Source organism: Haliotis rufescens, unplaced genomic scaffold, assembly GCF_023055435.1.
Source record: "Haliotis rufescens isolate VD_foot unplaced genomic scaffold, xgHalRufe1.0.p SCAF_99, whole genome shotgun sequence".
Lineage (NCBI taxonomy): Eukaryota > Metazoa > Mollusca > Gastropoda > Lepetellida > Haliotidae > Haliotis > Haliotis rufescens.
Window position 1 is genome coordinate 636,100 of NW_025964393.1, and position 15,734 is coordinate 651,833.

General features: G+C 42.1%; 1 protein-coding gene across 2 annotated transcripts; it reads left to right on the top strand.

Annotated features, from left to right (window-relative positions):
* Positions 1-2,730: 2,730 nt before the first annotated feature.
* Positions 2,731-13,924, top strand: LOC124120302 (sulfotransferase 1A1-like). Of its 2 annotated transcripts, none has more exons than XM_046483100.2 (6): positions 2,731-2,955; positions 6,803-6,965; positions 8,790-9,110; positions 9,593-9,696; positions 12,319-12,469; positions 12,721-13,924. In XM_046483100.2, the coding sequence occupies exons 1-6, from the start codon at positions 2,947-2,949 to the stop codon at positions 12,831-12,833; spliced, it is 861 nt and encodes a 286-aa protein (XP_046339056.1). In that variant the 5' UTR covers positions 2,731-2,946; the 3' UTR covers positions 12,834-13,924. The 2 variants fall into 2 exon arrangements, with proteins under 2 accessions (XP_046339056.1, XP_046339055.1); XM_046483099.2 differs by lacking the exon at positions 2,731-2,955 and adding an exon at positions 3,534-3,729 and having other exon boundaries at positions 12,721-13,923.
* Positions 13,925-15,734: the final 1,810 nt, after the last annotated feature.

Genomic DNA, 15,734 nt, shown 5'->3' on the forward strand with positions numbered 1-15,734 from the left:
GCTCCCCTTCTTGCTGATCTATTTCTTTATACATATGGATTGGAATGAAATAGATTGGCTAACAAAGAACAGGGCATTTTGACCAGAAAGTTTAACTTATGTTCAGCCACGTCTGTTTCACATTTACATATATGAATAACAACTCAGAGTAACAAGAAAAACTCCCAAGTCTGCATGACAGGAGGGATGACGTCAGCGTTGCAATAGTCAAGCAATGGTCCAGCAGCTGAAAACTTTGATCTACATTTCGCAATTTTTCAGATGCAGTCGAGCATCCTTTTTTACTAAGATTTCATTCCGGGGTAGAATAGGTCTTCAGCAACCCATGCTTGCCGTAAAAGGCGACTATGCTTGTCGTAAAAGGCAAATTGGATCGGGTGGTCAGGCTCGCTGACTTGGTTGATGCATGTCATTGATCCCAATTGCGTGGATCGATGCTCATGATATTAATCACTTGATTGTCAGGTCCAAACTCGATTATTTACAGGCCGCCGTCATATAGCTAGAATATTGCTGAGTGCGGCGTAAAACAACAAACCAACCAACCAACCAATTGAGATTTCAAGGAGAGTCATTGGACACTTGCACAAAAGTTGTTTGATCAGGGTAACACCATTCACGTCATCAACAAGGCTTTCAAGAAGTTTCCCATGGAGAATATTTGCCCCACACCGAAGCACATGTAGAACATGTGGTGTCCCCTTAGGAATGTGACTTTGTTCGAAATGGATGTCTGTTCACCCAGCAATGAATGGGTACCCGGTAGGATGTGATGGTGATGTGGCTGTTAACCATCAAAACATCCGGAATGGCATCACAGTCGTCATCAAAACGTCCAGGCTTCCTCTCAAGATAAACTGTTATTACCAATGTGTTACCAATTAAGTCTAAACAATTCAGTTACTTGAACCACTGCAGCATGGGAATCATCATTTAATGAGGTCAAATATTCTTCCATCATCAAACTCAAAGTGTTTTTAGAAATGTAGGTATTAAACGTCAAACTGGAATCTCGTATCACGGAATTGATATATCTTTGTCGCTCTTTATCCGCTACTTATGGATCCCAATTTCGAAAATCAATTGTTTTTCCAACTTCATTCAAGGGGGGCGGTCGGGTAGCCTAGTGGTTAAAGCGTTCGCTCGTCACGCCGAAGACCCGGGTTCGATTCCCGACATGGGTACAATGTGTGAAGCCCATTTCTGGTGTCCCCCGCCGTGATATTGCTGGAATATTGCTAAAAGCGGCGTAAAACCATACTCACTCACTCACTCATGCAAGGGGCAAATGATCAGATTCAGTTCGTGGTGATAATCTCAGGAACATTTCGAAATAAGCCATATGTAATAAGGAATAATCATATATTCATGGCTCCACACAACGCAAGAAGCTGTTTCCCACAAGTGTTTACCACAGTATCACAAGACACTCCATGTCAAATGAATCTTCATCATATTAGATTCATTAACAGGCAAAATTTTGGATCATCGTCAGGATTATAAGTGGGTTCAGCAGCTGTCCTCGCATTAAAGTCTCCATATATGATGTACATAGAATCAGCCGAAGATGTATGTTCACACTAATTTTGTCAACTATGCAATCGCAGGGAATGGTGCGGCCACCATGTTACAGAAATTCGTCAACCCGAAAACAGTGCTTCCAATTCATCTGGACTGAGCTAAATAGGCGCTGTTTTGGGAGAGATCGTAGATACTTGGACTTAAAGAAACGGATAATAAACGTTGCACCAGATGGAGGATTGGTGTGGACAAAACGGGAAAGGGATCCCAGATTTTATCTTAAACATGTGCGCGAAGTGTATCAAAATCCCCCAAACAAAACCAAAAATACATTGGACAAGTGTGGATCTGATGACCAAACTCAGTTTTGTGTGTGAAAATGCTGTGAAAGGAAAGGAAATCCATAATTAAAGTTGTCTTGGAATATGTGTATTGGAGTTTTCTTTTATCGTAAGTACAATATTATCTAGATATGTCTAATGTAGGTCAAAACATCAAGTATATTTCTTTACTTATTTATTAGTTGCTTATGTGCAATGTGATGTTGATACACGTGACATGTTCGTATATTGTAGGCCTAATCAAGCTAAGAAATATTTGTGCAATTCTGGTGCTTCAAATTAGGCCCCTTCCTAAACACTAGTTGAAAAATCTATAATTTAAAGTTTATAAATATAATCTGATTATTGTGTGGTATAAATCTAACTGTTGAATCCAAATGACCAAAACTAAACACATATCTGTAAATTTCTGACTGAACTGAGAGAATCTTGTTGTCAATTTCGTATTTATGTATCGTTATGTATCGTAACCGAAACTATTGATCTGCTGCTGTTCTGCCGTAAAAATGTACAAAACAATACCCTTTGACCACAAACGCATTGAATGTGTCACATGTACACATGACCATGTGCTTTGCTATTTATAGCACAACCGTAAATAAGCTCCGCCCACTGTGATTGATGCAGACGCCAAACACGATCGATTCGATTTTTTATGATAAAACGACAGAAAATTTATCGACTTATATCTAGATATGGAGCCATTTGTGGTATCCTGGGTTTGTCATTCAAGTTGATACAAAGTTTGACGGTCAATGGTGATCTTGTTTGCGTACGGTTTTCAAAAAGCTTCTCCCGACACTCGGTTGTTTACATTGGCAGTCATTGTTCGAAACTGAAAAAAGGCCACCTTGGGGGACATTGATAGTCAGGATGGGGCGTTAACCTCCGCCGCTGGAAACCGCTGTGCTATGTGAAGGTCACACAGAGATTAAACACAGCTTGGTAAACCTGGGGATCACATGCATATTCTGGGCGACTTCCACCCACACTTCGTTCACCTCTGACAGCCACCCGATCCGTGTCTGGCCGCCCGCCTGTGTTACTGAATATACTGCGGAGCTAAATGCTGACACATTAAACCATGTCTCAAGTAAGTTCTTCAGTTGGACCTTAATATGCATAATTATGAAACAGTACACCGTTGGGACACCACACACATATAACACAGCTCAACCTGGTACAGCGAGTATACATTCATGATCCCCGGGGACTTCCACGTCTATTTCGTCCACTATTGACGGCCACCGGATCTCTGTGTCTGCATGTATATCATCGCCGACTCGCCTGTGTTACTGGATATGCTGTAGAGCTATATACTGACACATTAAACCATGTCTCAAGGAGGTTCGTCAGTTTGACCTCAATATGCGTCTGTGTAATCGTGAATCAGCATAGTTTCGTGTGGACTGACGCCATACATGGCCATGCATGGTTTCCATCTTAATATGGCACTCGATTAAACGCAGGCTTCTGTCATATCGCTGAAATATTTCGTTGATGGAGTAAAAAAACAGCCAACAAAACAAACAGACCTATATGCGAATCTAAGTGGACACTGTCGCGTGTTACCTGTCACGACTGCTGTGACCTGGTTCACTGCAGCCTGGAACCTGCCCGGTATCCGTGCCAGCGCTTCAAAACTTATCTCGCTCACCACCGGGGCCAAGGTCCACAAAACAACCTTAGCGTAAAGGTGATCGTAACGCCCATACCATAACATAGGCTTACGATTGTAGCGCTGAGGTCGCTTTGTTGAACGAAGGCCGTGTTTGTCACCTGGATGTCTGGCTACCGTTGTCTACTGTCCTCTGTTTGTGGATAAGCTGTAGAGCTATTTGTGTGTAAACATTCAACCATGTCTCAAGTAAGTTCTTCAGTATGCTCTCAATATGGTAATGGTGAATCAGCATATTTTATGTACAAGCTGACGCCACACACAGTTTTCATTTATATGACAAATATGAGAAAACAATAGCTCCGAGTGTTGCTTGTCGATGGAGGCGACTTAAATGGAACTTCATCTTGTTTGACACCATATCTGCTGCCTAAATACGGGTAAACATAATGGGCGTGCACAAGCAGTTCTCCTCATTAGACGCAGTCACAGGTTCAGCACCGCTTGCGCCATATTTCCATAGCATCGATGGGGTAGCCTAGTGGTTAAAGGGTTCGCTCGTCACGCCGAAGACCCGGGTTCGATTAACAAAAACACAGCTCACATTTTTGGTGTAAATAAAAAACTCGGCTTCCATGTGCTTGAAAAAATATAAGTCAGACTCAGTTAATAGTCTCGACCACAATGTGGCCATCTTCATTAATACTGAGTATTTCGTGAACAAAGCCGTAATCAATGAGATAAAGACATCACCATGAGAGACAATATGTATGTATGTTTTATTTATTAATAATCATTTCAAGAGGCCATATCATGCAGGTCACTGTGTTGTATCTTCGGACAAGGTCATGGCCACCGCTTGTCACACTTTGATATGACTGAAACAGTTGTTGACTGTGATGACAAATGACCACTGAGCATCATTTACCCTCACTTGGAAAACAACAACATAAACATGTATATACATAAAAATAGTTAATTGAAATAACCTATTCTGACGAGCAAAAGAAACGTTACCAACAACATTGTTTGTTCCTAAAAACAGAACAACCAATGTCAAAGAAGATACTTGTATTGTCAAAAGACATGAAATTACAACATCATTACATATTATGCCATGAGAATCAAGTTGGCCTAAAATGTACCTTATAGCAGTTTGAGATGCATCAGTTGTGAGGTGAGGTGAAATTTGGTTTAACGTCGCGTCCAAGATTATTGCACTTATAAAGCGACGTGCATGTGCGATGTGTTTGTGTGGCTGCTTGTACTAGTCCGGACTGATACCGATTTATAGTGCTAGCCCACTGAGATACCAAGCCGCAGTTTAACATGAATACCCTACTCAAACACAGTATACTGACTCCGAGACGACCAGTCCTTGCTCTAGCCCCTTAATGCCGAGCGCCAGACAGGGTCACAACAAGTACCATCTTTTAACGTCTTTTGGTATGACGCGGCCGGGGAACGAACTCCGGACCTTCCGCTCTCCGGGCGGACGCTCTACCACTAGACCACGGAGGCGGTCACGCATCAGTTGTGAGGATGAAGGGTTTGTTTTGGTCGGGATATGCAAGGATGGGGGCGGTTGTAAGGTCTTGCTTTAGATTTTCGATTGCCTCTTGGCAATTGTTGGACCATTCGAAAGACGCATCTTTTTCAGAAGGTTGTAGAGAGGCTGATGCGATGCCTGAAAAGGAGGTGGTGGGGGTTGGGTGGGGAGTGGGATCAGTGTGAAGGATTAACATGGATGCCATCTTTGCTGAAGATATGCCCCAAGTAGGTGACTTGTTTTGTCGCGAACTTGCTTAGTTTTAGAGTGAGTCCTGCTTCTTTGATCTTTTGGAATACTGCTTTGAGGTGATACAAATGTTCTGAAAACGTTTTAGAAAAGAATATATGATGTTATAATATGTAACGCCATTTCATTTCTTTTAGTGCCTGAAATGGTTTACTGAAATGCAATAGATGCATTTTTTAGGCCGAAAGGGAGGCTATCCAATTCAAAAAACACCGTCAGGTGTAATGAAGGCTGACTTGTGTTTTGTTTCTGGATGGAGTGGTATTTGCCAAAAGCCACTAGCACAATCTAGGATACTACAAATGCGGTCATGGCTGCTTATATATAGCATCAAACGCGGTAGAGAGAAAATTATAGGTTGATAACTGTATTGAGGCGTCTATAATCTACGGTAGCGGTAAGAGCTATCCCGCTTTGTAACCATGACAACTGGAGAGTGCTATTCAGAAGAACTGGGCTGAATGATATTGGCTTCTAACAATTCTTGCACCTGTCTGGAACATTCTTTTCTAATGGCTGTGTTTTGCTTATACAAAGGGAGCCTAATGGGTCTGGCTTCAACTGTTTCTATTTTGTGATGATGTAAGTGAGTATGTCCTAATTCTCACCACCCTGAGGCAAAAACTGATCTTTGTGATTGGAGAAATGCATTTTACTGTATACTTGTGTTTTCAATATTGTAACTATTTTTAAAACGCTTTTGAAAACAAAAGCTCATCGACGTTCAGGGGTATTGTTAAAGTGCAAACCACTTAAAAAGGTTTCTTTAAAACTTCATTTAACACAAAATACGTAATTGTTTCAATATGTTTCCAAAGTGCACAGACATTCTCTCTCCTTTTTCTGTTTAATGTACACAGCAAATATTCAGCGTATCCCCCTATTCATAAACCCCCTCCGGAGAGGACCCTTAATCCCTAGCGCTATTTCGAAATGTCTTTTAACTCCTCCTTACGTCGCCGGATCTTACGCATGGTCTTTTCTTATATAAAAATGCTTTATAATACTGTACCCGGGAAGATTCCGGGTTAGAATAGGTCTTCAGCAACCCAAGCTTGCCGTAAAAGGCGACTATGCTTGTCGTAAAAGGCGACTAATGGGATCGGGTGGTCAGGCTCGCTGACTTGGTTGATGCATGTCATCGATCCCAATTGTGTGGCTCGATGCTATGATATTAATCACAGGATTGTCTGGTCAGGACTCGATTATTTACAGACCGCCGTCTTATAGCTGGAATATTGCTGAGTGCGGCGTTAAACAACAAATCAACCAACCAACCAGCTTTATAATACTGCTATTTTCATTGTTCTGTTTTAAAAACACCTACATCTGCACAGTTATTATGTTTTACATGACTCTACCCAACAAACCTGGGAACCGCCACCGCCCCACACACCAAACACCCTACCTCCCCTAAATATGAAATGGTCCGCCCTTATGTTTGGTATATATGAAAACATAGAAGCTGTGCTTAAGATTTTCAATTGTATGCTTTACACATCAGCATCCTCTCTGTCACTTCAGACACACTTAGTGGATACTCCGGACGACGGCGGTGACACACTCACCTCGGTAAACGACAACGGCTTCCTTATGCCCGACATCCCCGGCGGACCAGGCATCCAGGGTGTTCGTTCTGTAAAAATACGCGACGATGACATCATTCTCTGCGCGTTTCCTAAATCAGGTAACATTATAACACACCATGAAACCCACTACCACTGTATATCTGGTAGGATAATGTGTATTTGTTAATAAGTAGCTCTTGTAAGCATATTTCACATCTCAAATGGAATATAAGTTAGAGAGGATATGGTTAAATATCCCATTGTTCTTGGTACATATAACCCGCCACGACCAAACTTATGGGTATAAGAGTGCCTGATATTAAAAATACAATCACTGCTCAAAAGATATCTTGGATTAAACGTTTGTTCATTCAAAATCCACACTTACCACTCTTGATTAATTATATCACTCCAACACAAATTGATTTTCTGCAAAATTGCACTTTTTTAGAAAAAAGGTTATTAATGATAGGACCAATGTATCCTGGAAATATGTTTGTGGTAAAATACGAATATAAGAATACTGAACACACCTGTGTGTTTTAAACATTACTTGGGAATAGGTATTAATCTTATAAATAATTTGATAGATGAGAGTGGGCATTTTTTTAGATCTTTTAGACCTGAAACAGATATATGATTGTAAAAGACATTCTGTGTCATATTATCTTATACAAGCAATAAAACAATATCTCAAATGTAAGAATATATCCCTAAGATCTAAGTTACATCTGCCCTTTATACCATATTTCCTTAAAAACTTAGTGGAGATGGGGAATGTAGTATATTTTATGATATATTAAATAAGGTACCGAACAATATGATATCCCCAAAACACATTCAAAGATAGGTGAGGTGAGGTGAAATGGGGTTTAACGTCGCGTCCAAGATCACTTATATAGCGACGTGCATGTACGTGTATGTGTGTGTGGCTGCTTGTACTAGTCCGAAATGATGCCGATTTATAGTGCTAGCACACTGAGATACCATGCCGCAGTTTAACATAAATACCCAATTCAGAAGCAGTATACTGACTCCGAGCCGACCAGTCCTTGTTTTAGCCCCTTAATGCCGAGTGCCAGACGTCTTTTGGTATGACGCGGCTGGGTATCGAACCCCGGACCTCCCGCTCTACCATTAGGCCACGGAGGCGGTCTTTCAAAGATGGGTACTAGATCTTGCCCTTAACATGATGGGAAAAAATGGCAAATGATTATACGTAGCCCCAACTGATATAACCCGTCATCAAAACAAAATTGGTTCCAATACAGTTTTATTCAAAGAATTATACCAACAAACGAGTTGCTGTTCAAAATGGGATATAAAGAATCATCTCTTTGCAATTTTTGTAAACGAGAAAAACAAACGTTAATGCACATGTTCAAATAAACAAATTTCCTTACAATATTTCCAACACAAACAAACAAGAAATAACCAACTCATATTACATCAACAGAAATATATCATATTCACAATGTAAATACACACAGTTCATACAATTTTGGTCCCTGTCACCATCTTGTCGTGTAAACCCAGGAACTTACACAATTCCAACAAAGATGTCTTGCCATCCTGACACTGGAATATCTTTGTTTGTTATTATCCAAAGATATACTTTGTAACTTATATGTAGTTAAGATTGAATGTGAATTATATTCTGTGAACGTATTCTTTGTGTACTCCAAAAAGAAATAAAATAATATTTTTTAAAATCTATTTAACAAAATCCAAAAAAAATCTAGAGGTAAAAAACATGCAGTATTGTGATGATAAAAGTCTAATTCTCACTCATAGCATCATTCATCATTCATCATTCATTCAAAACAATTTGCTGGTTTCTTAAATTATTCAAATCCGGTGGTTCGAAAAGGACACTTGTCACACGCCATTCTAACAGTACGTGGTCATGCAGATTTGTCACGTGACTTCTTTCTTCTTCCTAGGAACCCACTGGGTGTTTGAAATAACACGAGAACTCCTCACAGGGGAGATAATTGAAGATGACGTCACGATGAGCCAGACTTTCATGGAATTTGGTCCAGAGGAGAGGTATGCCGACCTCCAGTCTCCCAGGATCCTCAACTCCCATTTGCTGATGAAGCATCTGCCAGAAGATGTTATCAACAAGAAAATAAAAGTCATTACCATTCTACGAAATCCAAAGGACGTAGCTGTTTCCTTCTATAATTTCTTGAAAACGGTTCCATTTGCCAAATACAAAGGGGAGTGGAAGAACTTTTTGCGACCCTTGTTTCAGGGAAAGTGTGAGTATCATACTTCTTATAATCCTTCTTTCCTGTAATCCTTTGTTTGTTGCTTAACGCCGCACTCAGGAATATTCCAGCTATATGACGGCGGCCTCTAAATAATCGAGTCTGTCCAGACAATCCAGTAATTGACATCATGAGCATCAATCTACGCATTTGAGAAACGACGACATGCATGAACCAAGTCAGCGAGCCTGACCACCCAGTCCCGTTAATCGCCTCTAACAACAAGCATAGTATCTCAATGCTCGTTCTTGTAATCCTTCTTCCTGTGATCATCATTCTTGTAATCTTTCATTTTGTGAGCACGTATATGTAGGTATAAACATGAAGAGGGATATGAGTCAGTTCAGTTTAACGCCGCACTCAAACGCATTCGATTAGTAGCATTTCGTCCTATTCAAAGGCTATTCTTCCTATAACCCTTCTTCCTATATTCTTCTTTAAGCATTCTTCCTCAATGTTTGTTTCTGTTACAGTTATGTATGAATCATGGATGGACTATGTTATTGACTGGGAGCAAGTGAAGAAGACCAATCCTGATCTGCCTGTGTTGACTCTCTTCTATGAGGACATTAAGCAGGTGCGGTGGGGCAACACTTTGTTGCAGTTTCTTGTTGAACGCCGCTGTCAGCAATATTCCAGCTATAACACGGTGGCTTGTAAATGAGGGAGTTTTCGCCATACGAATCAGTTTAACAAAGCCTTTGGAGCGGATGACGCGCAAGCCACCAAGCGACCCATTTAGTCGCCTCTTGCAACAAGCAAATGTTACTGGGGAATGATTCTAACCATGAGTAGCGAGTATAATGTTCAGCGGGTCATCCTGTGGATACATTAAGCACATATGTCGGGGCAACAAGTGAACACATTAAGCACGTATGTCGGGACAACAAGTGGACACGTGTAGCAGGTATGGCGCGGGAACACGTGGATACATTAATTAGGTATGGTGAAGCAACACGTGGATACATTAAGCAGGTATGGTGGGGCAGCACGTGGATACATTGAAAAGGTATGGCGCGGGAACACGTGGATACATTAGGCAGGTATGGTGGGGCAACACGTGGATACATTAGGCAGGTATGGTGGGGCAACACGTGGATACATTAGACAGGTATGGTGAAGCAACACGTGGATACATTAAGCAGGTATGGTGGGGCAACACGTGGATACATTGAAAAGGTATGGCGCGGGAACACGTGGATACATTAATTAGGTATGGTGAAGCAACACGTGGATACATTAAGCAGGTATGGTGGGGCAACACGTGGATACATTAAGCAGGTATGGTGGGGCAACACGTGGATACATTGAAAAGGTATGGCGCGGGAACACGTGGATACATTGAACAGGTATGGCGCGGGAACCCGTGGATACATTAGGCAGGTATGGTGGGGAAACAAGTGGATACATTAAGCAGGTATGGTGGGGCAACACGTGGATACATTGAAAAGGTATGGCGCGGGAACACGTGGATACATTAATTAGGTATGGTGAAGCAACACGTGGATACATTAAGCAGGTATGGTGGGGCAACACGTGGATACATTGAACAGGTATGGCGCGGGAACACGTGGATACATTAGGCAGGTATGGTGGGGCAACACGTGGATACATTAGGCAGGTATGGTGAAGCAACACGTGGATACATTAAGCAGGTATGGTGGGGCAACACGTGGATACATTGAAAAGGTATGGCGCGGGAACACGTGGATACATTGAACAGGTATGGCCCGGGAACACGTGGATACATTAGGCAGGTATGGTAAGCAACACGTGGATACTTTGAACAGGTACGGCGCGGGAACACGTGGATACATTAAGCAGGTATGGTGAAGCAACACGTGGATACATTAAGCAGGTATGGTGAAGCAACACGTGCACACATTAAGCAGGTATGACGGGGCAACACGTGGACACATTAAGCAGGTACGGTGGGATTACGCTTGGACACATTAAGCAGCTATGGTGGGATTACACGTGGACACATTAAGCAGGTATAGTGGGGCAATACGCGGATACATTAAGCAGGTATGGTGAAGCAACACGTGGATACATTAAGCAGGTATGGCGGGTGAAGTCGTGGACTCATTAAGCAGGTATGGTGGGGCAACACGTGGATACATTAAGCAGGTATGGTGGGGCAACACGTGGATACATTAAGCAGGTATGGTGGGGCAACACGTGGATACTTTGAACAGGTACGGCGCGGGAACACGTGGACACATTACGCAGGTATGGTGAAGCAACACGTGGATACATTAAGCAGGTATGGTGGGACAACACGTGGACACATTAAGCAGGTATGGTGGGGCAACACGTGGACACATTAAGCAGGTATGGTGGGGCAACACGTGGATACTTTGAACAGGTACGGCGCGGGAACACGTGGACACATTACGCAGGTATGGTGAAGCAACACGTGGATACATTAAGCAGGTATGGCGGGGCAACACGTGGACACATTAAGCAGGTATGGTGAAGCAACACGTGGATACATTAAGCAGGTATGGTGGGGCAACACGTGGACACATTAAGCAGGTATGGTGAAGCAACACGTGGATACATTAAGCAGGTATGGTGGGACAACACGTGGACACATTAAGCAGGTATGGTAGGGTAACACGTGGACACATTAAGCAGGTATGACGGGGCAACACGTGGACACATTAAGAAGGTTTGGTAGGGTAACACGTGGATACATTAAGCAGGTATGGCGGGGCAACACGTGGACACATTAAGAAGGTTTGGTAGGGTAACACGTGGACACATTAAGCAGGTATGGCGGGGCAACACGTGGACACATTAAGAAGGTTTGGTAGGGTAACACGTGGATACATTAAGCAGGTATGACGGGGCAACACGTGGACACATTAAGCAGGTATGGTGGGACAACACGTGGATACATTAAGCAGGTATGACGGGGCAACACGTGGATACCTTAAGCATGTAATGTGGGGCAACACGAGGATACATTAAGCACGTATGGACGGGCAACACGTGGATACTTTGAACAGGTATGGCGCGGGAACACGTGGATACATTAAGCAGGTATGGTGAAGCAACACGCAGATACCTTAAGCAGGTTATGGATACCGTTAATGAACAAGTCAAGAGGAGGTGAGGTAAGTGGTAAGCCTGTTGTAATGTCGTATGTATAAAGATAAGATGTTGGAGTGAATTAAACTTGATGTCACTTCAGGATCAGATGCGGGAGATGAGGAGGATATGTGAGTTCCTGGGTGTTGAGAGAACGGATGAGTTCCTGTCTAAAGTCTGTGACAACACAACACTGACGGCCATGAGGACCCACAAGAACAGGGAAAATAATCGAAGCAGCGTTTTTAGAAAAGGTATTGATGAGTTTTCTTTGTTAGCCTACATGTTGGACTCTCCAGGGCAAGACATAAGGTTTTGTAATAAGATATTATCGGCATACTTGCGACTGAAATGGGAATATTTTAAGTGAGTGATATTCATTGGTTTCTGGCCCCTGTCCTGTCTAGCATTCTAGATAGCGACCATGAGACGTAGTAACAGTGCTATAACAAATGGCTTAAAAGTCTGCATGTAGGTATGACAAGAGCACTTGCGTCTGTTTCAGGCGGAGTAGGCGACTGGAAGAACTGGTTCACTGTGGCCCAGAATGAGTGGTTTGATCAGCTCTACCAGGAGAAGATGGCCGGCTGTCACCTTCAGTTCAAATTCACACTGTGATTTGACAGTGTACGTTGGTCGAATCCACGGTCATAGGTTTAAAGAACGCCTTACAAACAGTCCTCAGTGAATTGTGGCGCCTTACACGACTGTGCCACCAGTGCTGGAGGAGGAACTGGCATTATATTAACTCTGCGAGATAACCAATATTTAAGGATTGACTGAGGTATGAATCGAAAAACCGATGTGCAAACTGTATGAATCCGCGTAGTCCAGCAAAGTAACGGCGGACACTACTTCGAGAGAGTGACAGAATGTTATTTAGGCCTCAGTTAGCAATATACCAGACATATATATAGCAGACGGATGGCTGCAAATAGTGAGGTGAGGTGAGGTGAGGTGAGGTGGGGTGAAATGGGGTTTAACGTCGCGTCCAATATTATTGCACGTGCATGTACGTGTGTGTGTGTGTGTGTGTGTGTTTGCCACAAATAAAGGCGTCTGTCATAAGTTTTATTAAAAGTTTGATCTTTTATTAGGAATTATAATTTTAAGAAATGTCTTTCTTTTAACACAACATATCTCAGATCGCTTAAAAGTACTTTTTATAAAGTTTACCGTAAATTGTATTTGATGTTTTTGTTACGGTTTTTAATATAAATCATAAATTCATTACTAAAAGTACTTTCAAATTCAGAAGAAAGAAAAAAATGGCAAATTTTTAATATGTTTTAATTTTATAGCAATATCTTTTAGTTAAGCTCAGATATTTTTCAAGTAGAACTCGATCCCCAGCATTCAAAACAATAGTGCATTAGTATAATTGCCAAAAGCCCATTTTAACAAAATAACAGTACATTTTGAATATGTAAATATGAATAAGAAATGCAAAATGTAAAGACATGGGAGTAGTGAGTATCCAGTTGAATATCTATAATACCGTTTTTATTGCTAACGTATGATATTTACGATACGGAAACACGTGCAGCTAATAATCTCTATATATTTTCGTCTGCAGCTTATTCCAAAAGAACGTCCTTTAGTTGAAGATCCGGGATAGAGTAGGTCTTCAGCAACCCATGCTTGCCGTAAAAGGTGACTATGCTTGTCGTGAGAGGCGACTACCGGGATCGGGTGGTCAGGCTCTCTAACTTGGTTGAAGCATGTCATCGATCCCAATTGCGTGGCTCGATGGTCATGATATCAATCACTGGATTGTCTAATCCAGAATCGATTATTGACAGACCGCCGTCATATAGCTGGAATATTGCGGCGTAAAACAACAAACAGACAAACCTTAATTTGCTATGGAGCCAAATGCATGTCATAGTGACAGTATAGAGCCAGTATATATGTTACAGTGACGGTATGGAGCCAATATGCATGTCATTGTGACAGTATAGAGCCAGTATATATGTTACAGTGACGGTATGGAGCCAATATGCATGTGTTAGTGACAGTATAGAGCCAGTATATATGTTACAGTGACGGTATGGAGCCAACATGCATGTCATAGTGACAGTATAGAGCCAGTATATATGTTACAGTGACGGTATGGAGCCAACATGCATGTCATAGTGACAGTATAGAGCCAGTATATATGTTACAGTGACGGTGTGGAGCCAATATGCATGTGACAGGCAGACAGACAGACAGACAGACAACAGTCACTCATGCGCTACATCATTTTTGAGGGGGCGAATTGGGTTCTAATAATGTTTTGGACAGCAGATCTATCACGTGACGCGTACGCCAGCAAAATGTGTAAGGAAAAGTCCAAAGACCTCTTACATATTTACTTATTTGACCAATGGCACGGGTATGGTGCAGGCTACTGCGGGTCCTGTCATAACTAAGCGACGTAACTCTCCACAGCGAATTTCGGCGACGATACAATAATAAACTTGTGCCAAACCAAACAAAGACAGTGCCAAAATATCCAGGAAAAACAGTGGTGAACCGCCAAGAACGGAACCAGCAGCAGTTACAAGGGTTGGTGCATGGAATAAAAGTATGTTTTTCTTTCTTTTTTATGTAAATTCATATCATAATTTTGCGGAAATAAAAAAGTACATCCTCATCAATGGTGTGTATTTCGTGAGCAAAGTCAAAAAATTTGACAGAGAGACATCACCATGAGAGACAATATGTCTGTAACCTTTATTTATTAGTAATCATTTCAAAGCTTTCATTTCAAGAGACCATATCATACAAGTCACTGTCCTTGGACAATGTTATTGACTCCGCTTGTCCCACTGTGATATGACTGAAACAGTTGTTGGCTCTGATGTGAAATGACCATTAAGCATCATTATATCCTTACCTGGAGATGAGGTGAAATGGGGTTTAACGTCGCGTCCAAGATTATTGCACTTATATAGCGACGTGCATGTACGTGTGTGTGTTTGTGTGGCTGCTTGTACTAGTCCGGACTGATGCCGATTTATAGTGCTAGCTCACTGAGATACCATGCCGCAGTTTAACATGAATACCCTACTCAGACACAGTATTCTGACTCCGAGCCAACCAGTCCTTGTTTTAGCCCCTTAATGCTGAGCGCCAGACAAGTACCATCTTTTAACATCTTTTGGTATGACGCCGTCGGGGATCGAACCCCGGACCTTCCGCTCTCCGGGCGGCACTCTACCACTAGACCACGGAGGCGGTCTCCTTACCTGGAAAAAAATACAACATAAACATATAAATTAGTGAGTGAGTGAGTGAGTTGGGTTTAACGCCGCTTTTAACAGTATTCCAGTTATATCGCGGCGTGTCAGCTTAATGTGGGAAGAAAGCCGGAAGTGATGCAGGTCTCAGACGTTGACCACTTCGGTGAAACCCACGAGCACAGGTATGGTGCTGACAAACCTAGAAACATAATCGCGTCGAACCGGGATTCGAACCCACAATCATAGGTTTCTGGCGTATCCAAGGGACGCAACTCTGCACAGCGAATCGCTC

Coding starts and splice junctions, on each gene's coding strand:
- LOC124120302 (XM_046483100.2), top strand. Junction 6,966..8,789: donor CTGCGCGTTTCCTAAATCAG/GTAACATTATAA, acceptor TCTTCTTCCTAG/GAACCCACTGGGTGTTTGAA. Junction 9,111..9,592: donor ACCCTTGTTTCAGGGAAAGT/GTGAGTATCATA, acceptor TTTCTGTTACAG/TTATGTATGAATCATGGATG.